At 39.2% G+C, this 26,823-nt stretch overlaps 1 protein-coding gene across 1 annotated transcript in view; it reads left to right on the top strand.

The window, feature by feature from the left end:
- The window catches only part of LOC132836998 (glutamate receptor ionotropic, kainate 2-like), a 423,698-nt gene that overhangs the window by 308,649 nt on the left and 88,226 nt on the right, over nucleotides 1–26,823 (top strand). The window contains exons 10-11 of the mRNA XM_060856620.1: nucleotides 9,959–10,162; nucleotides 23,839–24,062. Of these exons, the coding sequence (XP_060712603.1) occupies nucleotides 9,959–10,162; nucleotides 23,839–24,062 (428 nt within the window). The remainder of the gene's footprint in view (nucleotides 1–9,958; nucleotides 10,163–23,838; nucleotides 24,063–26,823) is intronic.

Genomic DNA, 26,823 nt, shown 5'->3' with positions numbered 1-26,823 from the left:
TTAAAGCAAACAGTTACAGATGTATTTGAGATGCTCTGCAACCCCCCTATACACACACACACACACACACACACACACATTGAGGAAATATTGCATCAGTGCATATCTGTATCCAAGTCCCTCTTAAGAGGGCAAACAGACAATATACTCCTGGGTCTCTGTCAAAACCAATCTGCAGCCAAACACTATAAGGTGCCTGAAAGATAGGAGACTGATTCATCCTTTAATATTACCTGCCTGAAGGAACCATCCCCCTTGACAGAACTGCTGAGATTTACCATTTGGGAATTCATGACGCCAACCTACAGCGTACCACTGTGATCTTGGAACAGATTCATGTTCTTAATCTCCTAATGCCTGCAGGAAGGAAGATTACAATAATGAATACCTAAAAAGTTAAAACTGGAAATCTGAGCCCAATTCTACCATATGGAATGAAATCTGAAGCATATAATGAGTCTAATTGAAATGAGTTTGGCCAATTTCAACCTCATTCCTGAATGCAAATCCTCCATGCAAATCAGCCCATGAGTTGGCATGAAGTTGGCGCATTATCTGACGATGAACATAGAAATTCTATATTAAAACAGTACCAACTGCTGGTTGGTGTGAAAGGTTATAATTAAGAGATAGCAGGACACTTTAATTGATCGGTGTACAATACCTGGGCAAGGTGAATACTGTAGCCCTTTGTCATATGCTTTGAGTTAACTCTATTAAAACATAACTGTGCAGAAAAGTTATGTTGTTAGACTCAGATGAAGAGTTGTGGGAAGATATTCATAAGCAACACACCCAATATCATTTGGTGGCCCTTGTGGTACAGTGGTGTGTACCTGGCACTGAGCCAGGAGACCTGGGTTACAATCCCACCATTCCAGAGTTGTGTCATAATGTCTTTGGACAGATTGATTAGAAAATATCTGGATCATTTTGGTTGAATGGCTGTTTTAGTGCTGCAACTTCGATGATCTACTGGGCTACAAACACCAAGCAGGCATTACACACCTGACAACAACAACCTATATAAATATAGCACCTTTAATGTAACACTATGGCATAGTACCTTTCACATAAATGTTAAAAGCCAGAGTTATCAATAACTTCAATTCTACAGAGATAGAATGTGGGGCACTAGCCAAGAAATTTAGATTAATTAAGTCTGGACAATAAAGGCAAGTAGACCACAAAAGCACAAGTGAAAACTTTGGTAGCGGATTAGTAGAGGCAGTAACCCAGTTGGATGATGTTAGGTAGTCTTAGTGATAACATGGAAAACTGGTTAGAAGTTCATAACACAAACCTTGCGAACATTGGTTCAGTCTCAGACAACTGCCAAGGATGAGAACCAGGTCAGTGACTAGAGCTGCGTTGCAAATCAAAAAAAAAACTTACTTCCAATATCTGACCAATTAGTAAGAACAGATTTTGCTTATCTAGCACTGAATGTCCTTCCTGTTACTGAAAACCATCTTGCTGATTAAGGCAAAATCAGCTAGCTACCTGATAAAAAAAAACAGTGCTCCAAAAGCCTGCACTTCCACATAAACCTGTTGGACTATAACCTGGTGCTTTGTGATTTTTAACATTGTCCACCCCAGTCCACCATCAACACCTCAACATCGATGTCGTAGCAATACATGAATAAAATTATAGTAAAATTACACAGAGACGTTATGAATTTATGAAGGTGAAATTGTTTTTGCCAAGCCTTTACAGTTTCTTTTTTAGATTAGATTCCCACAGTATGGAAACAAGCCATTTGGCCCAACAAGTCCACACCTAATGCCAATAACAGAGTAGATAAGGCAGAACCAGTGAAGGCGTTGTATTTGGATTTTCAAGAGGTTTTTGACATGATCCTACACAGAAGATTAGTAAACAAAATTAGATTAGGGTAATATACTGGCATGGATTCAGAACTGGTTAACAGAGAAAAGATAGAGAATAGGAATAAATGCATCATTCTCAAGTAGGTAGACTGTGACAAGGGGGTTACCATATAGATTAATAATGTGCAACAGCTCTTTATAGTCTTTGTCAATAAATTGGATTTGGGGAACAAATGTAATAATTTCCAAGTTTTTGCTGATGACACAAAACCAGGTGAGAATATAATTTGTGGGAAAGATGCAAAGAGGCTTCAAAGGAACTTAGGTGAGATGAGTATGTGTAAAAAATAAAAGTCAGGTAGCATATAATGTGGAAAATGTAAAGTTATCCAGTAAGAAAAACAGAAATGTAGAATATTTCTTAAATGGTGAGAAATCGGGAAATGTCGATGCCTAAATGGAACTGGATGTCCTTGTTCGTATATCATTGAAAGTTAAGATGCAGGTACAGCAGGAAACTTGGAAGACAACTGGAATATTGGCTTTTATTACACAAAAAAATAAGTACAGGAGGAAAGATAATTTGCTACAATTGTATGGAACCAGGAGTACTGTATATAGTTCAGGTCTCTTTACCAAAGGAAGGATTTAGATGCCACAGTGGGAATACAATGAAGGTTTACCAGACTGATTCCTGGGATTGTGAGATTGATTTACAAGGAGAAAATGAGGAGATGGGGAATTCTGTGCATATGAGATACTTACAAAATGGATGTTTCCCCTCCACAGCAGAGTCTAGCAGCAGAGGAAGCAATTTTGAATTAAGATGAGGAATTTCTTCAGTTAGCGAATGGTGAATCATTGGAAATCTCCATTCCAGAAGACTTTGGAAGGCTTAGTCATCGGCTGCATTCACAAGAGAGATTAACAGAACATTAAGAATAAGGGGACGTCATGGGAAGATGGTATTTATGTAGAAGATCAGCCATGACATAGCTGAAGGTGCAGAGTGGGCCTGAGGTATGAAGTGGATTAGTCCTGCTCATATTTCCTATGTTTCTAAAATCCAATAGAGTGAAGATCCATGAACCCTTGGACCTAACTGGAATTTCTGGACCAAAGTTTTGCTAACTTATTGTCCATGATCTGTCAAGATGACTCTTTTGTTGCATTGTTCTTGTAAGACCTTAACCATGCACCAATATGGTGAGAAGTTATCAACTCCAAACATCTTCTCACATTTCACAGGAAAAGAAAGATGTCCTTATAGCTTATAGAAATGGTTGGTTATCACTAACAAAGTGATAAACAAACAATTATATCTTCCAAATGATTAAAATATGAAGTTTAAGCTATTAATTATGAAGTTGCTTCTTCATCTTCCAACACTTAAAAAAGATTCAGTCCTCACTTCCATTTGATGGAACTATATTCATGTCAAAATAAGTTAGAACCATGGGGTCTGAATTCTTGTTGGTCATGCATTGTGAGATGGTAGGCTTTTGTTTGGAATCCAGTCATGGCACTGCTACACATACAATACATGCATCATTTTTTTCCAAGATGTATTTATCTGCTCACCTGGTTTTCACACAAAGTAGGGATCCCTGTTGCTCTTAGTTTGCTGACGAAAACCCACTTTCCTGAAGCTGAGCACTAGGCACTCACTGTCATATATGTCCATAATTAGCACTCTGAATCCCTGACCTCAGCGGTAGCTTCTTTGAATTTTAAATGACTAAACCTGCTTCCATGGCTGAATAAGTGAAATGCTGAGCCTAATATTCCAGTAAAATTCTGATCTCCACATCATCTTCAGTAGACTGGTTCTTGACGGCACAACACAACCTGCCCTTGTGCCTTTGGAGGGGAAGGTAAGTCAAGCTTCCTTTCCAGGATTAATGCCCAATGATATTTGCTGGAAGGGTGTTACAAAGGGTGAACAATGTCATCTGCCCTTGGTGACCCTGACTATGGATCTTGACTGAAGACAATTTGGAATGTTTGCTTGTGTATGAGCAAAACAATATTATGTTCGCCCTGTTATTTTCCTCCACCAATATTCATTAAAGTGAGATCAAGAGAAAAGTATAGAAGGATAGTTGACTTACTATCTCTCCACTTATGAAATTGCAAAGGGTAAAAACTAGACCCACTAACCAATATTTACACATGAATAATGGCCAATTTGGACAAGATAGGTGAGCATCCTGCACCTGGGTCAGTGATTTGGTAACCTACAATTAACTGTTCCAAGATTTTCCAGTGCTTAGGCAGAAATAATTCCTAAAAAGGGGCTTCACTGTTCCTGTGTAAATGGAAGACTGGTGGTAACTTTGAGGAAATAGCCATTCACGATGTTTCTTCAGGGTTTCTGCAAATCTCTGTTGAAGTTACAGTGCGGGTTTGGGAAAGACCTCACAGAAGTTTTCGCCCATGTTCTGGCAAATGCTTTTTCACTAATTTTTCAACTGGGAATAAAAAAAAAGTTGTCAACAGGTGCAATTGCTGCCACAGACGTACTTCACAGTGTTAAATAGCCATTCCTATTGTTAAAGGCACTTGAACCCAACAGTTGTTTTCTGGGGCACTTTCTTGTTCTCACAATTATGAAATTAGAAGTGTGGTAGGTAAGCTAAGAAAAACACCATAAGCACTAGGAGCATCACATTTTTCACCATTCATGCAACACCACTAATTACTTTCTTCAGGAAGTAAGAGCTAAATTAAAGGTAGCATGGAAATAATGGCAAAATGGAAATAAAAGCAGATGATCAAGGGACTCAGGGCGCTCTAATAGAGTTACACCTGAGATAGTAGCTTACCTATTTGTTTCTGATGCTAATCAGCCTGGTGTTTTTGCAACATTTTGAGTTTTAATTGCAGCTAATTTTGAATGATGCAGGAAAGCAAGGATACCTCCTATTTATGTCACATGTTTAAAATGATTATAAAGTCCCAAAGTAGCACTGTACACACTATGTGTCATCAAGTCACATTAAAAGGGGGGGATGGATGAGATATGGTCACATAGTGGTATTGAAACTAGATTAGTATTCCAGAACCTCATGTTCTAGGATCATGGATTTTAATCCCACCATTCTAGATGATGAAATTTGAATTCAACAAAATATCTGTAATTATAAGGCTTGCCTAATGGTAACTGTGTAACTGCTGTTGAGAGTCCTAAAACAAAATGGCCTGGTTCACTAATGCCCTTCAGGGAAGGAAATCATGTGACTCTAGATTCAAAGCAACACGGGTGACTCTTAACTGTCCTCTGGGCAAATTAGACATAACAATAAAAGCTGGCCTAGCCAGTGACACCCAAATCGAATGAACAAATGATCTTAATAAAGAAAGAGTTTAAGAGTCAAAGAGTTCTCTTGATGAAGTACCTTAAAGGGAGTAAGACAGAAAATTGTAGCACTTACATCTGAGGCAGCTAAAGACATGTCAGCAATGGTGGAGCAATTTAATGGAGGAAGGTCAAGAGATGCATATACTGGGGATGGGAATAAAAGTAAAATCAAAACTTGAAAACTCTGGTTTCTTTCTCTATTTCCTAAGGTTTACCTGTGACACAGAATTCTTTTCTTGCAAAGTACTGTAAACTTTAGTAAAACTAGAAGCAATGCCTGCTATTATTTTAGACAAAGTGCCAGAAACTAGTGGCCCTTCATTTTGTTTCGTTACATTTCGTTTCAGGAATGACATTTTAAAAATCTATTTCCTGTACTCCATCTTCAGTGCCTTCATTAGACTGAATCATTTGACCAGATGGCATTGGTTAGAGGGTGATTGATGAAGACAATCAATTTAAGTAAACTAAAAGGGTCATCCTGAAGCGATATGCAGGAAAACCGATGGCTTTGTTCTGAAATCTTTCCATTTATTGTAACCTGTGATTCATTGGCGTACTCATTTCAGAGGGAATAATTTTATTTGACGATCCTGCATATTAGAGAGTTGACAACAGAAGGCATAAGAAAATCATCAGGAAAAAAAGGAGGTTGTATTCTGTAACACTTACATAATGGGGAAAGCTTTGAGCTCTGCAAAATGAAAACATTGGTTTTCCAGGCTGCTCAATAGGGATTTGTCCTTTCATCAATCACTCAGGTTTTGAAAAGAGTGTTGGATATAAGAAGTAATTAAATTAGTTGACTTGAGACATTTAACTAAATCTACAGTTATTCTTAGACGTGGATATTTGACAGGAAAGTCAAAGTTTTTTTTAAATCAATAGCCGGTAAATATTTGTTTGGCATTTATTGAAGGATTTAAAGCTGACCATAAAGCCCTTCACAACATGCTGAGGAAAGAAAAACTGCTAATGGCTAATATTTAAAATGCTTAACATTACTTACAGTTGTCATGTAGGAAGTAAGCTATCTTTGTTACTATCACATTTTCTTTTGCTTAATCACTGGTAAATCCATTGTGAAATGCAATCCATTTCCATATTAGTAAATACTTTGTTTCAACAATAACAGAAAAGAAATTTAGGCAGAAGTAAAAGATACATTTTCTTGTTTTGGATTAGAATGCGCAGCTTCAGTTGCAATATATTTTAATTGAAGGAAAAACAAACATCAAAGCATAAGATGGAATTTTAACATCACTGTCATAGTCTGACTTGATTTGGAGATGTCGGTGTTGGACTGGGGTGTACAAAGTTAAAAATCACACAACACCAGGTTATAGTCCAAAAGGTTTAATTGGAAGCACTAGCTTTCGGAGCATCGTTCCTTCATAACGCCTGATGAAGGAGCAACGCTCCAAAAGCTAGTGTGCTTCCAATTAAACATGTTGGACTATAACCTGGTGTTGTGTGATTTTTAACATAGTCTGGCTTGGCTGTTTTCTGTTTTATAAAATTTGTCCACGGGGTGCACTGCCCATCTATATCATCCTTCCACTGCTTTTTGAACTCCAGCAGTCAATGAAGGTAAGGTCCAGTGTCTGAAAGTACTGTCGAAGAAGTTTTGGTGAGTTGCAGCAATGCATCCTGTAACTGGTACACCTTTGTAGCCACTGGTTGTGGTGAGATAGTGAATGTTGCAGCTATTTAAGGTATGGGCAGGATGCCAATGAAATAGGCTACTACATTTTGGATGCTTTCAAGCTTATTAAATATTGTTGGAGATTCTCTCATCCAACTGGAGGGCATTTCACCACACACAAGAGTAGATGGGAGTTGGTAGACAGGCTCTAGTGAGTCAGAGGGTAAGTTTTAGCTGTAGAATTAACCAGCTATTGGCCTGCTTTAACAGCTACAGTATTTATATGGCTAGTCCAATTTAGTTTCTGGCCAATGATAACAGCAGGTTGATAGTTGGGAATTCTTTATTCCCATTGTATGTGGTAATTTGATGATTAGATTTTCTCTTGTTTGAAACGTTCATTGCCGGGTATTTGTGTGGTGTGATTATTACTTATTTTATACTCGTGTGCTAAAAGTTGACTATGCTGGTACAGTGCTTAATCCAGAAGGCTAATGAGACCTGGCCTTTATGAGGAGAGTAATTGAACTCAAAAGTCAGTATCTTATTCAACAGTTATATAGGGTATTGATGGGATCACATCTCAAATATTATGCAATTTTGATTTCTGTATTTGAGAAAGTATGTAAATGCATTTGAGTTAGTTCAAAGAAGGTTTACCTGATTGGTATCAGGTTGAGGGGGTTATCTTATGAAAAAAAGGTTGACAGACTGGGTTTATTTTCACTCAAGTTCAGAAGTCCAAGGGATCATCTAATTGAAGTTTATAAGATCTTGAATGGTTTTGCCAAGGTGTTCATGGGAAGAATCTGAGTGAATCCCCCCAGAATAGAAAAAACTGTTTTAAAATTAAGGATTATTCTTCTAGGACAGGTATGAGAGGAATCACTTTCTCAGAATGTTCTGTAAGTTTGAAGCACTCTGCCTCAAAACGTGATGGAGGTGGAACATTGAATAGCTTTCAGGTGGAAGTGGATAGATTCTTGTTCGGAAAGGGAATTAAAGGTGATCAGGCTGGATGGGAATGTAGAATTTCAATCACAAAAACTAATCAGATACAATTTTACTAAATGGTGGAGCCGACTTGAAGAGGTGAATGACCTATGTCCGTTCACTGTTTGTATGCTTGAATATAATTGATTGCCCTGTTCTAAGGACATCAAAGGTGTTGTCTGGTGATTGTGATTGGGAAATCAGCTATTTGAGAAGTATGTGAGGGTTATGGCTGGCTGTGTGACAGTTTCTTAATTAGGCTTGACGTTTGAGTTGTGGCAGACATTCCAATTTACAGGACTCACTGTTAATTCCAGTGTTGTTTTCCCACTAATTTCTCCACCCAAAATGATTGTATGTTTATGCATTCTTTGCACGGGGTAATTTAGACCAAAAAGTAAATTGATACTTGTGTATTTGTGATACTGGTAGATCAAACAGTTGATGTCAATCCAAAATTGCCAGTGATATAGCCAATTTATTATTGAAAAAACACAATCATCTTTGAAATTTCAGAATGTTGACATGTTTCCTCAGCTCTCAAAATGCACACATGAAATTAGGTACGTCAGGTGATGGAATGATGTTGTGGACTAGAAATTCAAACCAAAAACCAATGCGAACTATGAGATTTATGGCCTCCTTTTCCTGCTGGTTTGAACAGTACAGCAAAAAACAGGCCCTTCACCCATCAAAATCATTATATGATGGCTGATGTTACCATGAAGGTCTTTCATTCCCAACCTCTCCCTTTACCTGAGTGACCCTTAGCTTTCTCTAATGAGAGAGCAACCCTATGGTACGGTAAAACTATGGAAACTTTAGCTTTATATGACTTGATTTTGGGGCAGTCTCAATAACATTGCTAAAGTACTCAGCCATCACTAATTTGGCATTAAGATAACTGTACTCAGAGTGATCACATGGAAGTTAAGGTGGGAAAACATGAAAAACTGGCAGTAAACACTTCTTCTGAGGACAGTACTTTTTTGAGATGCTGAAGCAAAGTAAAATGGATTTTGATCTATGTCCAGCCCTGTGCTATCAGATCCAGAAGTACTTGATACAATTACTGTCTCACATAATTTTCAAGAGCTTGCAAATTTTGATTTAAAATTTTCAGAAAAGTTTTCTAGTTACTTCACATAAACTTCAAAATGAAAATAATCAAAACAGGTTGATAATTTTAGCTTAAGTGAAATAGAAATTAATACATCATTAAGCTTAAATAGTTCCATCTTCATTGCCTAATAATGAATACAAAAACACTTGTTTACTTAGACTCTTGGTAGTATATCGTTTTTACCTTGCATTTTATGAATGCTGAGATTCTGACCTCATATGCGCAAGACACTGAATAAAAGGTCATGCATTCTATTGTAACAACGGAGTTCAAATAGGGTGATGATGGACCCACAGCATATTTTGTCCACTTCTGTTGTCTTCAACTTATTGAACAAGTTGCTTGAAATCAGTCTGTCTATTCATCTGTGTTCATTTGGAAATTGTGGAGAACCATATACTTCCACATTTTTAATTACCTAATTGCAACACAGCAAAAATAGAACAGTGAAGAACAGCAAGTCGAGCATTAAGTACAACATTTAAGTTAGAATAAACACTATTTGAAAGGAAGGCGGCTTTCTGAGCTATTTTTGTTCCCAAGTGTTATCATATTTAGTAATTGACCATTTCTGTTCAGTTTGGCATGCAAGGCACTGAAATAATGTATTCCCTTTCAGTACTGAGATAAATTTGCTGTTAGCAACTAATCATACCCATGAGATAATTTACAATGATTTTTATTTCTAGTTTTTTACACATTGACACTTAATTTTTCATTAATAATTTCAACAATTTACCAATATTAAATCTAAAGGTTTCAATGGCTCAGATGTCAAATTACAGTTTTTTCTTCAACTAATAGTTGAGCTCCAATGCTGTCATTGCAGGGAATACTAGACTTTGGGGATTATGTTGGGAAACCTTTCAAATTTATCTGCTCTGACTTAGTGTATACCCGATTAGCAGAAGGCAGTTTTGATAGACATTATCTCTAAGATGTACTTGTCACCTGGGACATGTAAAGTCCTCACATTGATTCCTTGCTGTTATCAACTTTCGCAGGAAGAGCCTTATGTGATGTTTAAAAAGTCCGATAAACCTCTTTATGGAAATAGTCGATTCGAGGGATTTTGCATTGACCTCCTGAAAGAGTTGTCCAATATCCTCGGATTTACCTATGAGGTCAGACTTGTGGATGATGGGAGATACGGCGTTCAGGATGAAAAAGGGCAGTGGAATGGAATGGTCAGGGAACTGATGGATCATGTAAGTAGTTTATGCTTGAATTTACTTTATATAAAGTAACAGAACGAAAGACAAGCAGTCCTGTTATGTATTTCATAATCTTAGGAAGTCCTAAAATTCTTTATAGTCAGTTCACTACTTTTGAAGTGTACTCATATTTGAAACATAGGAATAATACCATTGATGATCTTTAAAATGTCGGTTTGGGGAAAAGCACATGTAGGTACCTATTGTAGGGGTTTTGCTGTGAGAGTGTGTGTCAGGTATAGTTTCTTTGACATGGGGTGTCATAAACATTACACATTACGTCAAAATTGCTTGTATCTTGGTGTTATAATGAGATGCAGGGAAATGTAAAGAATAATCACTTGACTTCCATGTGAGTTCTTTTCATTTTACATACTTCTAATTTCATGCTTGAAATATCTGATTTTTTATTGTAACCTAAAGAGACATTGTTGTCATGGTAACTGACTTGCAAGATGCCTTACGATAGTTTCAAATTGCCAAGGATGCTGGAATGTCATTGCACTGCGGATGCATCTACCACTTCTATTGTGCTAGCTGGAGCCCCTGATATTTATTCAGAGTTACAAAGGGAGTGGGAGGGGTGGAAAGTATAAGATAGAAGCATAGGCTTCATAGAAACACAAAAGCAAAATATCATGGATGTTGAAGCTCTGAAATAGAAACAAAACCTGCTCAGCAAGTCAGACAGAATTGTGTTTGACCAACCATCTTTCAGATTCTTTCAACAGGTTTCCCACCTGCTAGTAAGCTAGGATGTCAAGCTTGATACAACAAGGTATGGTAGCATAGTGGTTACTTAACTAGAATAGCAATCCAGTGACATAAAATAATGGTCTGGAGAAATTAATTGAAATTCCACCTCTGTATCTCACAGTTTAAATCCAATTAATTAAATAAATTTGGAAAATTTGCTGGTATCAATTATGGTGGCCATAAAACTACTGGATGGTTGTAAAATCCCATCTGAGACAGGAAAACGGCTGTTTTGTTTTCCCCAGTCTGACTTAAATGAGACTCCAGATCTACTGTGATATGATTGAGCCTTAACTGCCCCTGAAGGGGTTGAACAAACTCAGTTGCATTCATCACTACCTTTGGAAGGGAACTACGGATGGGTAATAAATGCAGGCCTTGCCAGTCAAGCCTGCATTCAATTAATAAATGAAACAAAAGCAGCATACTTACTTTAGTACACTTTTATTATAAGATATGAATGGCTCAGTGTCATTTACATTACTATAGTGCCCTTCTTATGAAGAGTGGTGTCCCTATCAGTGCAAAAAATGTTTTAATCCATTACTATGGAGGTCATAGCAGGAGATGTAGAAAATCAGAATACTTGATGGGCTGAATGGTTGACTCCTGTTCCAGTTCTTATGGTTTTATGAACAGTTTGTAGAATGGAATACTAAAATGAATACTAAGGAGATGCAACTTAATTCCCATGTTATAGGATTGCTGTGGAACTGGCTGTTTTGCCAGTGCAGAACATCTATTTGCAGCAGGACTTATTTTTTGTTAATCTCTGAAATAGGATTTTCAGTAAGAGACTGATTCCATGCTGAGAAAGATTCAGATTTCCTGATTCTCAAACTGATTTCAACACCTGATCACACAGACTTCAAAACATTAATCTGCCCGACATTTATCTAGTCTTGAAATGGCTGCTGTGCTCATTACAGCATTTCATTAAAAGGATTTATTTTCTCTGTTTGAATGATGCAACATTGTTCAGATGTTAAATGTTCCTGCTCACTGTTCATCTGGCATGATTTGAGAGAATTTCAAGGTTGTGCTTACTTGTGGATTGATTTTAATGTTTCTTGATAGCCCCCTATTCTGCTTGTAATAAATTGAGAAGTGTGGTGCAATCAATGCTGTTTCTTTAAACTCATCATTGAATTTTATTGAGGATTGTTTCTCTGCTTTGAGAAATGCTATGACCATAAAGACAGATGCTCGAGAAGATTAAAGACATTACACCATAATTACTGTTAGTATGAGATTTAATGGACGTTCTTCAAATTAAACTAATTTTCTTCAGCATGCAGGTGCCAGTATGCAATGTTTTAAAGACATTCATGTACTAAAAGCATTTAATTTAATAAATATCTGACTAGTGTAAGTCAATGAAGAAAATTTTGAATTTTTTTTAAAGTCAGGTTTCTGTGGAGGACTGCACACTTTTCTTTAAAATGATGTTTTTGCTGGTAAACCCATTTTCAGCTAAATTAATAAATGCACCAGGTTACCACTTTTAAATGCCCCAAGGAATACCTTTTAATGGAAACAAACAAAACAAAATCTTCTGATTGTTAGCAGTTCAGAGAAGATTTCATGTTTGTGATTGTGTGACAGAAGTGTAGCAGAAACATGAACTGGAAACTAACCTGCAAAATTTTCAGTGCATTTGAGTACACTTTCTCAATAATTTCTTCACAATGATTCCTCAGTAAAATTGCCGTAATTACAGTGTAATGACAACTCCTTCACTGTGAATCTGATTGGGCATCAGCAGCGCAATGTTGCATAGAGCTGAAAATTGCACAAATCTGGCCTACCATTAGCAAAAATTAGAAATGGGAAGAATTGGAGAAACTCAGCAGGTCAGGCAGCACTCATGCAGTGCATAACAAAGTTAATATTTTGAGTCCAATATGACTCCTCTTTGGAAATTTGAAATTGTAAAGCGGTATCATATTGGATTCAAATGGTTAACTCTGCTTCACAGTCCAAAGATATCACCAGACTATTGAGTTTTTCTGTCACCTTTCACTTCTATTCTTATTTCCAATTTTCAGCATCTGTAATATCTTGATCTTATTCATTAGAATTACAGAATAGTGGGCTGAGCTAAACACTTGTCATGGACCTCTAACATCTGCGTTTTTAAAAAATATCAAGCCAACGTCACTGTTCATTGTCAAAAGGGTAGTTATATGTATTTGGGTTTCCTCAATCTAGCTCCTTTATAAACTTTGATTCAAAACCATCTCTAATTTGGGAGTGAAATTGGCGATTTTCACAGTGAGACAACAGATAATTGGTGTGGATTTAAAGAAGCGTCACACTACTCTACTGATGCAGCAGGAGGAACTCTTCGGAGATTGCCTATTGGACTTTAAGGGAGCGATTGTTGGGTTGAAGGTGGGGGAAGAGCTAACAATCTGGCATCATCACTTGCAGAATTGACATAACTGACAACTGTCCAATACATTTCTGTGTCACCTGCTGTGAAATCCTGCAAAGGTCTTCAGCAAGTCACTGGAAAGCTCCAGAGATAAAAAGTTGAAGGGCATGTTGATTTTGAAACTATTGGTGTGCAGCATTCTCATCTCATAAAGTTGGCAACAAATGTTTCTTACATCAGGTTCTAAATGTCTGCTACCACCTGAAATAACATCTGGAGGTACTTTTCAAAGCAGTTTTCACCCTCTGCCCATGGACCTTGTGCACTGGGTATAACCTCCTGTGTGCTGTGTATCTCTGCTTATTCCTTCTCCTCAGGGGGGTTGCAGGTCTGTGAGGAGCAGTCTGTAAATATAGTTACTCGTCCTTTGTCCACGTCTGTTTATAACAGCACAAACTCACCTGCTGGATGAGAGCTCAAAGGCAGAGATCGACCAAACAAGTCAATGATTTTGCAAAGTTGGCCAATGATTAGTTGTGAAAATAACCTTTTAGCTCAATTACAGTGAACAAAGCCTTTTGCACAAAAGGGACAAGAAAGCAAGTTTTGAGGTTTGGAGCAATGTGTGTGTCACTGGCAAGGCCTGCATTTATTGCCCATTTCTAATCACCCATATTAATATAACTATCTTTATGAATACAGCTGAGTGACTTGCTGAGCCACTTGGGAGGGAAAATGAGAGGCACATTTTGTTGTTGCTCCAGAGTCACATAAGATTAGACTGAGGAAAGTGGCACTTCTAATTGGTTACTTATTTAAGAATGAGGTAAGGACAATTTTCTTTCTATCAGAGGGTTGTGGGTCTGTGGAATTCTTTTTCCCATAGAACGGTGGAAGCAAGGTCATTGGATATTTTTAAGACGGGGTAGATAGATTTTTGTTAAGAGTGTGGTGCTGGAAAAGCACAGCAGGTCAGGCAGCATCCAAGAGCAGAAGAATCGATGTTTTGAGCAAAAGCCCTTCATCAGGAATTCTCTCTCATTTCTGACGAAGAGCTTTTGCCTGAAACGTCAATTCTCCTGCTCCTCGGATGCTGCCAAATCTGCTGTCTTTTCCATGATCACACACTCGACTCTAATCTCCAGCATCTGCAATCCTACTTTCTTCTAGTAGATTTTTGACTAATAAGCGAGTCAGAGGGTATGAGGGACAGATGAGGAAAGTGGAGTTGAGGCCACAATTAGATCATCACCAAATGGTGGATTGTGCTTCACGGGTCAAATGAGCTACTCCTGCTCCAGATTCATATATCTGTGTTCACCGCCTTATTTAAAACACATTAGTAATTCAAGTAGATTTTTAACAGAATCCTGGTAGTTACTAATGTTGGCTTTTTATTCCAGATTTATTTAGATAATTGCTGCAGGGGTTGGGTTTGTACTCATCCTTTCAATTCATTTGTCCAGACTTTGGGATTAGCAGTTCCATAACGTATTAATGGAGTAAAGTGTAATATATGTCTTCAGTCCTACAATTGCTTTTATATTCTTATTGTCCTTTTACTGGTGTAATCCAAACCTCATAGGCCCACAGTTAAATTGTAAAAACTATATGAATATTGCAGTAATTGAGTGAATAACGTAATGAAATCGATAATCTTCCTCTCCCAAGGGGCTTGCTCATTGCACGCTCTAACATGCTGTCGTTAAATGCACCTGCCAATGGGTTGGAGCCAGCTTCCTGACACACCATCAGTGATTCCATTGGTATCCCCCCACTGGCAGGCAAACCTACACTGCACTGCTGAAAGTTCAAGACACATTGTTGCAGAAGAACTTGTAGACTATATATCAGCATGTAACTATGCTAACAGACCGAGTGAATGCCTGAAACTGAGATGTCGGTGTCAATTTTAACTTGGGCTGGGTAGGATGGTGAGCTACAGTGAAGAGTGCAATGCAAGTTCAGGATGGGACTCCAGTTATTTTGATTCCATCTGTCACTCTGATAAGAATGCAATGAAAACAAACAGGTTTACTGGCTATTGTCCATGAGAAATAAAATGCCAACCACGTTTGTGGTTTGTAATTTTATCTGATGCCCTCATTTAGCTGCTTGATTGTGATCACTCCCAGATATCCAATGCTTTTTGAATATTGCAAAAACAATTAAGGAATAATTTGATACTTTTCATTGCAGCTATTCTGTGTGTTTGCCATTGGATGTTTCTGCAATCTCACTTTTCCCAAATGGTTGCTCTTAATGTTGGCACTTGAAATGGTGCTGTATTGAATTCATGACAAATTCCCTTAAATATTTTTAAAAATCTGTTCAGCCATCCATTTGGGAACAAATAGTTTGTTTTGGTCCAGGGCTCGAGTTGCTCAATCTTGAGCATCCCATTCATTCTGTACGTCTGAGCATTTGAACTTAGTGCAAAATTCAATTAGTAAGAACAATACACTCAAATGATGCCATTGCCTTCAGGAGTTAGGATTACTTGATTAAGAACTATCAACTGAGATTGGGTGACCAACTTAAAAGTTACTCTAAAGTATCTACTTCTTTCACAGAACAGTGTGAAATGATTTACATTTGGTGAGCATGCGTTATGTGAAACAGCAACAATGTGGACCAAATCATAAAATTCAAATAAGAACAATTGCATTGCATATCAAACACTGTGAATATTATTCATTATAACGCACCCAACAAAGAGCAAAAAAATGACTGTCTAACAAAGATCACTGATCTGGAATGATACGAAGGTTCGGTGCCAGGTGATAAAAATTATTTGGATACGAACATAGGAGATACGGTTAGTAAGTTTACATTTGGCACCAAAATTGGAGATGTCGTAGACAGCAAAGAAGGTTACCTCAGAGCACAAAGGAGTGGCAGATTGAATTTAATTTAGAAAAATGTTAGGTGCTGCATTTTGGAAAGGTAAATCAGGGCAGGATTTATACACTTAATGGTAAGATCTTGTGGGGTGTTGCTGAACAAAGAGACCTAGGAGTGCAGGGTCATAGTTCCTTGAAAGTGGAGTCCCATGTAGATAGGATAGTGAATAAAGCTTGGTATGCTTGCTTTTATTTGTCAGTGCATTGCATATAGGTGTTGGGAGGTCATGTTATCCGTGAACAGGACTTTGGTTAGGCCATTATTGTAATACTGTGTGCAATTCTGGTCTGCCTGCTGTAAGAAGAATGTTGTGAAACTTGAAAGGGTTCAGAAAAGATTTACAGGGATATTGCCAGGGCTGGAAGTTTTGAACTATATGGAGAGGCTAAATAGGCTGAGGCTACTTTCCCTGGAACATTGGAGGCTGAGAGGTGACCTGATAGAGGTTTTAACCTCATGATGGGCATGAAAAGGCTAAATAGACAAGGACTTTTCCCTGGGGTGGGAAGTTTGAAACTAGAGGGCACAGGTTCAAGGTGAGAGGGGAAAGACTTTCACACAGAGGGTGGTGCATGTATGGAATGAGCTGCCAGAGGAAGTGGTAGAGGCTGATATAATGATAACATTTAAAAGGCATCTGGATTGACATATGAATGGGAAGGTTTTGAAAGGGTATGGACCAAATGCTGTCAAATGGGACTAGATTAATTTAGGATATCTGGTCGACATGGACAAGTTGAATCGAAGGGACTGTTTCCATGCTGTATATTTCTATGACTATCTTGGAATGCTGTTACAATCGTCAACTAATTTTAAAAAGAAATTCAAACTTCTAGTTATCAGCTGAGAGGATGACACAACAAAATTTCAAATTTTCTTAGTCTCTAACTGTAAAAAAAAAAGTCACCTGATGACTGGTGATCATTTAACCTGAGGGTCACCATCTGAAACAATGGAGAGGCCTTCATGGTAACCTTAGTTGGTGCAGGAATTAAACCCACACTGTTAGTGTTATTTTGTGTTTTATGCCAGCTACCCATCTATCTGAGGCAGCTAACACACTAAGTGTCTAAACGCTCTTAATAAACATTATTTTCGTAGAAAACTAAAGATTAAAACGACAAAAGAGAATGCTCCTACTTTTACTTTCAGCACAAGCAAGGAAATACAGATATCCGTCATGGATATACATCATGGGTATACATCATGGGTATACATCATGGGTATACTTCATGGGTATACATCATGGGTATACTTCATGAATATACTTCACATTGTTTTTTAATAGAAGTTCAGTTCTCCCAAAATCAGTCTGAGATGATCATTGGATCCCATCAGCTTACTATTGTTCCTTTCCTTTCTCAGCCTGGAAACAATTAATCCTAGAATAGTCTTCTACAGTCGTGCTTCTTCCCCTAGCATAAGCCAGGCACATCTTTCCTCTCATTTTAGTTAGGTCCAAATTTAGTTCTTTTGCTCTGAGTGCAAGATTCCACCTGCATTCCTGTGTGATAAACCACAATGTCCAGCTGCCTATAGCTAGCTGCTCTCCCTCTCTGGATCCTGGTATACTAACTTTACCTTCAGGGTTATCTTAGAACTTTCCTCTTTCAAAGCCCATTTCCCTGATGATGTGAATGAAATGGGCTGTGTATCAAGGTGGAAATACTGATTATCTACACTTGAGGTTATAGCTCTCTTTTATCTGAGAAGTGAGTGGACAATTTTCAGCAGAATTATTCACAATCCAACATTCTCAGCACTTTTGTTGGACTTGGGGGACTCACAGTTTACCTACTGTCAGCACACAGGCTGATGTTTGAATCAGGGTGATGCAGGTTTACTGTCAGGCAGACTTCAGAGCAGTCACATGAACTTTCTGATTTTAGCTGAAATTAACGACACATCTCAAAATATAACAATCTTATAGAGCTCATAACTGCAACTATTTCACCACATTTTAAGCTCATGCTGACATAGCAATAAAAGCTAATAAATAAGTGAAACTTTAAAACTGTGGCTTACCATGACGATTAAACTTGATGTAAGTCAATTCCACTTTATGTATCCTGCTACCTATAACCTAATAAAAGTTTTCCTTCACAGTGTGCTCTGAAAATCTCTCCGTGCAAAAATGGGTTTCTGCCTAGTGTCGTATTTAATAATCATTGCTCAAATACTCAAACTGTGTGTAAGATATACCTCAGCAAACACAGTTTTACTTTTAACAGAAAATCACAAGGATGAAATTGTCACTGTGTCCACTTGAATTTCCTTGAAGATTCACAGTGTTCAATTTTCTGTGAATGGAAATTAATGTCATCCTCCTCGAGAGGTTTGATGGCAGAGGGGTATTTAATCATGTCAGAGGGTGGCTGATGATCTCACCACCTCGAGAAAAAGTAGTACGGGAACTAATGGTGATAAAGACCAGTAGCTCCCCTAAAGCTGTTGTGATGTATCCTAGGATATTAAAAGAAGTTGCTACAGATATAATGGATGCCCTAGTAGTAATCGTCTGAGAATCATTATATTGTGGAACAGTGCCAAAGGATTTGGAACCTGCAACCAATGGAGTGCTGCAGGGATCAGTGTTAGAGTTACAGTTAGTTGCAATATATCTTAAAGACTTGGATGAGGGAAGTGCCATCCTTTATCCAAGTTTATGGAGGACACAAAAATAGGTGGGAAGTTCAATGGTGCAGATGATACACAGTGTGCAAGGGTAAATTAAGAGAGTGGGCAAACCTTGGTACATGGAGAAGAGCATGGAAAAGTGAGAGATTATACAGTTTGACAGGAAGAATAGAGGAGCTGAATATTATTAAATAGGGAAAGATAACAGAAAGTTAACGTCGTGAGGGATTTGGGAGTCCTTGTGCATAAATTACCAAAAGCTCGATCTAAGGTCAGAAGGCAATAGTGAAGGCAAATCAAATGTTAGCCTTTACTTCAAAAGGAATAGGGTATCAAACTAAGAAACTCTCGATAAGATTATACAAGACAGGAGGTAGATTACACCTGGAATTTGGTGAACAGTTTTAATCCCTGTATCTAAGGAAATGTATACTGGAGGCAGTCCGTAGAAGGCTCATGAGATTGATTCTGGGTTTGGAGGGATTAATTTAAGAGCAGAGGTTGAATAGGTTGGACCAATAACTTTACTGAGCGGTAACTTCATTGAAACGTGCAAGACTTAGGGTAGATATGAAGAAGTTGTTTCCCATTGTGGGAGAGTCTCGGATCAGAGGGTCTTACCTCAGAAGAATGGGTTGGTCGTTTAAGACAGATATGAGAAGGATTTAATCTCTCAGAGGATAGCGAATCTGGGCTGTCCTTTACCACTTAAAATTGTAGAAGCTGAGTTGTTCAGTATATTCAGGACTGAGACAAATAGATTTTTAATCAGTAAGGGTTATGCAGAAAATTCAGGAAAGTGGAATTGAGGATGTAGATGAACACATAAACACATTCAATGCTCAAGAAGAATTGATAGCCTGAAGGGCCCACTTCCCAGGTCTTATAATCTTCCTATCTCCATCCTCATCAAGTGTGTGGCATAAAGACCCAAAGATGCTTTTGCCACACCATGGACAATTGAGACCCTTAAATGATCAATTAATAGGCACCTAACCACATCATAGGTAGAATCATAGAGATGTGCAGCACAGAAGCAGAACCTTCAGTCCAACCTGTCCATGCTGACCAGATATCCCAACCCAATCTAGTCCCACCTGCCAGCACCTGGCCCTTATCCCTCCAAACCCTTCCTATTCATATACCCATCCAAATGCCTTTTAAATGTTGCAATTGTACCAACCTCCACCACATCCTCTGGCAGCTCATTCCATACATGTATCACCATTTGTGTGAAAAAGTTGCCCCTTAAGTCCCGTTTATATCTTTCCCCTCTCAACCTAAAACTATGCCCTCTAGTTCTGGACTCCTTCAACCCAGGGAAGAGACTTTGTTTATTCATCCAATCCATGCCCCTCATAATTTTGTAAACCTTTATAAGACCACCCCTCAGCCTTCGACCCTCCAGGGAAAACAGCCCCAGCCTATTCAACCTCTGCCTATAGCTCAACTTCTCCAACCCTGGCAACATCCTTGTCAATCTTTTCTGAACTCTTTCAAGTTTCATAACATCTTTCCGATAGGAAGGAGACTAGAATTGCACGCAATATTCCAACAGTGGCCTAACCAATATCCCGTACAGCCACAACATGACCTCCCAACTCTTGTATTCAATACTCTGACCAATAAAGGAAAGCATATCAAACACCTTCTTCACTATCCTAACTACCTGTGATTCCACTTTCAAGGAGCTATGAATCTGCACTCCAAGGTCTCTTTGTTCAGCCACAATCCCTAGGACCTTACTAATAAGTGTATACGTCCTGCTAAGATTTTGCTTTCCCAAAATGGAACACCTCGCATTTATCTAAATTAAACTCCCCCTGCCACTTCTCAGCCCATTGGCTTATCTGATCAAGATCCTGTCATAATCTGAGATAACCTTTTTCACTGTCCACTACACCTCCAATTTTGGTCTCATCAGCAAACTCACTAACTATACCTTATATGGTCACATCCAAATCATTATTATAAATGATGAAAAGTAGTGAGCCCAGCGCCGATCCTTGTTGCACTCCACTGGTCACAGGCTACCAGTCTGATCATTCATCCATCAATAATTTTTACTCGATGGTGGCCACAAAGGGAGCACAAGTAACCAAAGGAAATGAGGGTGAGGAAGTGGAATGGCAGAAAGGGGATCTTCTCAGAGGTACTGATCGATGACCCATCCTCTGATTTGCTGCTGCGCCTTGATAGGCAGAACTCACAATGGATGGCAGCTCACCCAGTATCCTGATGTGTGCCTGAGTGGCCCTTAATTCAGCTGATCATCTCTAAAAGGCGTGGAGGTGGAGTGTTGGACTGGGGTAAAAGATACCTGTGTGTGACTTCTACAACACACAATGCATTTTCTTGCACGCATCTGTGTGTGTGTTTTTCCTAACCTGGTTGTGGGATGTGAGCATCGCTGGCTGGCCAGCATTTATTGCCATCCCTAGTTACCCTTGAGAAGGTGGTGGTGAACTGCCGTCTTGAACCATTCCAGTCCACCTCCTGTGAGTTGAACCACAATGCCCTTAGGGTGGGAATTCCACGATCTTGACCCAGTGACAGCGAAGGAATGGTAGTGAATTTTTTCCAGGTCAAGACAGTGAGTGGCTTGGAGGGGAACTTGCAGCTGGTGGTGTTCCTAGTGTCTGTGCTGCCCTTGCTCTTTTACCCTTTTAAGTGGAAATGGTTGTGGGTCTGGATGTGTGTGTGTGTGTGTGTGTGTGTGTGTGTGTGTGTGTGTGTGTGTGTGGCGGGGTGGGCGGTGGTTGGGAGCATTGGTCAGCAGTCATAGGCCTGTAGATGATTTGTCACAGTCAGGTGTAAAATGGTACAATTTTCTTACAACCTTGTATCTTGGAAATAAAAGTAAGTGGAGCAGAGGATTAAGGAGAAGTCTGGAGATTAGCTCAGTCATACAAGCCCTTAAATCAGGAATAAAATAATGTCGCTGCCGAAGAACTGCAGCATAAAAAAAACAGAAAATGCTGGAAATACTGAGTCAAGTTGAAGATTTAAACTCTGTTCCCCTCCACAGATGCTTGCCAATCTTCTGAGCGTTTCCAGTATTTTCTGTGTTTTTTCCTTAAATTAAGAATAGCATTTTTGACAGTTTGTTGTGAGGAGAGGGAGCTTCAGCATTACTGAAAAAAGACCCTTTATTGGTGCTTTTCTTCTTGTACTCATCAGGATAGTTGGTGGGCGGCACGGTGGCACAGTGGTTAGCACTGCTGCCTCACAGCGCCTGTAGACCCGGGTTCAATTCCCGACTCAGGCGACTGACTGTGTGGAGTTTGCACGTTCTCCCCGTGTCTGCGTGGGTTTCCTCCGGGTGCTCCGGTTTCCTCCCACAGTCACAAAGATGTGTGGGTCAGGTGAATTGGCCATGCTAAATTGCCCATAGTGTTAGGTAAGGGGTATGGGTGGGTTGCGCTTCGGCGGGTCGGTGTGGACTTGTTGGGCCGAAGGGCCTGTTTCCACACTGTAAGTCTAATCTGTATAGTTCACAAGACTATTAATTCAAAGGGAAAGCTAACGTTTGCATGATGTTGACTTGAGTGTTCAGCATGTTGCCTCTGATTGATAAAGCTGCTACCATGAAGAATGTACCAATTAATAATGATTGATAGTTAACAATCCGGCTGTTTCACCTCAATAACAGTATCTGTTTCAAGTGAACAAAGTAGGTGATAGCCATTTGCAAGTTCCTTTCTCAGGGCACTAGTCTGACCATTTTAAACCAAAGCCCGGCTGTTAACTGACAATCATGAATTGGTGCATTCTCCACATCAGTAAATGCCTTTGCCATTTAGAGCTGACTTGCCAACCACTCAGCCCTCCTCTTGTGTATCAGTAATGTTGGTGTTCCCCTTGATTTGGTATTCTTGTAAATTGGCCTGATGTGTGCAAAACGTTTTTACACACTGTATTTTTCTTCCATAGTATGAACATTCTATATTTGCAAACAGCTAAAAGTTAATTGGCCAGGCTTCTTTATGATTGTCAACTCTGGGAGTAGAGGGAGAATCTCTGAAAACATGACAGTTCAGAAAGGGATAGAAAGGAGTGAGGCCTAGGTGTTAAAGCAGATTGTGTTGGTCACTTATAGCTATGAGCTCAAAAGCCAAAGGTTTTACATTTTGATGTAAAACTAGCAAGCAAAATGAGGGTAAACTCAGGTTACAATGAGTAAAATTTCAGTTTTAGATCTATTTAGAACAAAGCAAATTCTATCATGCAGAAAATGCTTATTCAGTCCACTCTTTGTAAAGATTTGACTTGATTTTAATTTTGATTTTATTGTGAAACATTCTCAAGCACAGAAGTACAGGAGTACAGTGAAAAATGTGTAACGTCGCCACATAAGGTGCCATCTTAGGTGCAAGTACTTAGATACAAAAAAAAGCAAAATCAAAGTTAAAAGTTAAACGTTCACATGACAGACCATTCAAGATATATTCACGTGACTGATGTATATCATTGGACAGGTGTTCAATGCTATGAGTTTTGTGTGACATCATTATTTCTCAAGATTTTGAGCAGTTAAAGGTGAACTTCAGACCTGTGTACCTAAGCTCCACTAACTGGTAGCAAATCAAAAACTGTAGTGATTACACTCACTACTTTGTATCATGATTGTACCAAGAACACTTTGTTGGTAACAATCCCACTATAAAAAGGAAGTATCCTCTAACCCTCTATGAACAAAAGCACATGAGATCTGTTGCATATGCATATGAAACACTGATACAGTTATTTGTAACAGGAACTGCTTTGACTTTTGCTCATTGTTTAATATTGGGGTACCAGTATTCTTCAGAGTACAGTTTAGTTGCCGAAATATTGACCTCCCATTGCTACACGCTGTCTTTCAGTCTGGAGGATTGGTTAAGGGACAACTTACAGCTTATCCTTCAGGGGTTTTGTAACCAATATTACGCTGTTTCATGGTTTTGTTTCTTATTGCAAGACTAATTGCATCTTTCTCTTCTCTTTCTGTCCACAGAAAGCTGATCTTGCAGTTGCACCCCTGACTATCACCTACGTCCGAGAGAAGGTCATTGACTTCTCAAAGCCATTCATGACTCTGGGAATAAGTATTTTGTACCGAAAGCCCAACGGTACAAACCCTGGCGTTTTCTCCTTCCTGAATCCTCTCTCCCCTGATATCTGGATGTATATTCTGCTGGCTTACTTGGGTGTCAGTTGTGTGCTGTTTGTCATAGCCAGGTAACATGATGCCTTCAGTGAGTTTTGGCAATGCCACTATGTTTTTGCAAATGTTGTCAAAAGTCACTGATTTTTTTTTGTTGGTTTTGTCCCCCTTTTGTTTTGACACCTCTGTGCTGTTTGTCATCTCTGTCTGAGGAAAACACTTGCTAATAATGGGGAGGGGAAATGCCTGATTTTCAGGAAAACATTTTGACTGGGCTTCTGGTATAGGTAAGCATGCTAGACCAGTATCTCTTTTTTAGTCCCCCTACTGTGCAGCTGACATTGTGTAAATGATGAATACTGTCCCGAAGAAAAATGAAGGCAGTTAATTGAATTTTACACATTACACCATTTCATTGCACACATGGTCTGATGAATAGAAAATGTGATTTCACAGAAAACGTCTTAAGAAAGGCTATTAATTAGTCATAGCAGGGTTTTTGTGTGGAACAGGCAAAGCAGCAGAGAGATGGTAGTTTATCATGCAGCGCTGACAATTAAGAAAACTATGCACCCAACCCCCACTGTTACCGAGAAATGCTTTTCACCTTGCTTCAAATGCATGTTTTTGAACATGATGCAATTGCTGCAGTTATATACTGCACCAGCTAGTGCAGGACTGACTGACTACATTTTTAAGATTAATGTGGGTAAGGAGCTGTGCTTTATATATTATATCATGCAAGAGTCTTGCTGAGTATGTACTAAAATAAAAATAGTGGCACTGGTCATTCCTCCATGCTGAGTATTTTCTGTTGTTCATAAAGTTTAGCAAACAGATCAGAAAAGAATGGGGAAGTTTCAGAAAGCAATTCCGTGGCCATTTGTCCTTTCTGTATTCTATACAGAATCAATTAGCTCTGCAGTAACAATTGTATGCACAGAACTGCATGCACACAGTAACTTGTAGGTTTTAGGAGCAAATTATTGCAGATGCTGGAATCTGTACTGAAAACAAATAAATGCTGGAAGTTACAGTGCATCAGACAGCATCTATGGAGAGAAAGTGAGCTAATGTTTTGAGTCTAGGTGACTCTTCATCAACTCTGATAAAGAGTCATCTAAACTCAAAATGTTAGCTTGCTTTCTCTCTATGCATGCTGCTTGGCCCACTATGACTTCCAGCATTGTTTGTTGTCAACGCATGAATTCTCCTTAAAAGAAACTGCTGTTGCAACAAACCTGTAAAACTCCCAATCAGCCAGAATTTAAAATGTCAATAATAGAAACTTCATTCTGTGCAAGTAAAAATTGAGCCATTGACAAGAGTATGCAGTTTAAAAAAAGATTATTATAACAGCATAAAGCTATCAATCATATACAGTTTTCCCTTTTCCACAGCTGTGCCAATAAGGGTAATTTTTTTCTGGGAGAAGAAAGCGCTGAAGTTTCTATTTTTATCTCAGATTTCCAGCATTCGCAAGACTTCACTTTTATCCTTGTATGGGATTCCAGGCACTCAGCCAAGCTTCACTATGCATCCTTTGGTGAGAGCATAGATACTCAGAAAAGACTTGCCTTCTCGACATGGCTGGGGAGAAGTGAACTATCAAACACTTTGCATTTAAGCATCCAATATCTAATAACTAATACCTTTGGGCAAGTCTTCAGCGTAGGTTTCAATTCCATACCACCCTGTGGCGCAGAGGAATGTAATCAGGTTGTAAAGGGGCTGGTGGGCTCACGGCACCACTTCACCTACAGCCTGATGACATCTGTGGTGTGGCCAGAAGGCTCGTGGATGGCCTTCCTATCCTGCCATCAATTGACACCCTTGAATATTCAATTGATGCTCAGTTAAGGGCCTCATCCCACTGGTAGCTGGTATTAATACTGCAGGATGGGAACCTCATTCCAAGGCACTCAAAACCTGATCAAGGGTCCAGCATGCATCTGTTATAGGTGTGCAGGGAGACATCCTGCTGCTCAACCTTCACTGTTTCCACTCTCCATCCTGGCATCACTGTACTAGCCTGGATCTCTCCTTGACCCTTGCTTTCACTGCCATTCAGTGGAGTTCCTGGCCTCTGATTGGCTGACAGTTCCGAGAAGGTAGGACTTCCCTGCACCCAGCATCTTTGCTCCTGCAGAACCTGTTCGGTTAATTGCCTGCCTGGTACTTAATTTGACAAAGAAGGGGACCTCGGCTGGTTTTTCAGTAGACCAGCTGTGCTCCCAAGTTTCATTAAAGGGGTGGCACAGTGACTCAATGGTTAACACTGCTGCCTCACAGCACCAGAGACTGGGTTCAATTCCTGCCTCAGGCAACTGTCTGTGTGGAGTTTGCACATTCTCCCTGTGTGTGTGGGTTTCCTCCGGGTGCTTCAGTTTCCTCCCACAGTCCAAAAATGTGCAGGTCAGGTGAATTGGCCAGGCTAAGTTGCCCATAGTGTTAGGTGCATTAGTCAGAGGCAAATATGGAGTAGGGAATGGGTCTGGGTGGATTACTCTTCAGAGCATCTGTGTGGACTTGTTGGGCCGAAGGGCCTGTTTCCATACTGTAGGGAACCTAATCTTAAAAAAAAACTCTTCCTTTTCCTCATCTGTTGTGTGACTTGAGTAATTTTCTTGCTTCAAGTGTGGTTGTTGCCTCAATGCCTTAGCGCACGTCAACTGAAACCTGCAAACTGACAACTTAGGAAAGTAGTTTTCATTCCTCCAATGAAAGTGGGAATCATTGGCACAGTCAACATTTAATGCACTCACAAATTTCCTTTGAGCTCGTGGGGCCATTTCTGAGGGCTGTTAAAAGACAAACAATTTCTATTTGTCTGGA

Source organism: Hemiscyllium ocellatum, chromosome 3 (assembly GCF_020745735.1).
Source record: "Hemiscyllium ocellatum isolate sHemOce1 chromosome 3, sHemOce1.pat.X.cur, whole genome shotgun sequence".
In the NCBI taxonomy this organism is placed as follows: Eukaryota; Metazoa; Chordata; class Chondrichthyes; order Orectolobiformes; family Hemiscylliidae; genus Hemiscyllium; species Hemiscyllium ocellatum.
The sequence above is the reverse complement of the archived record's forward strand: the minus strand, read 5'-3'. Positions and strand labels throughout refer to the sequence as shown.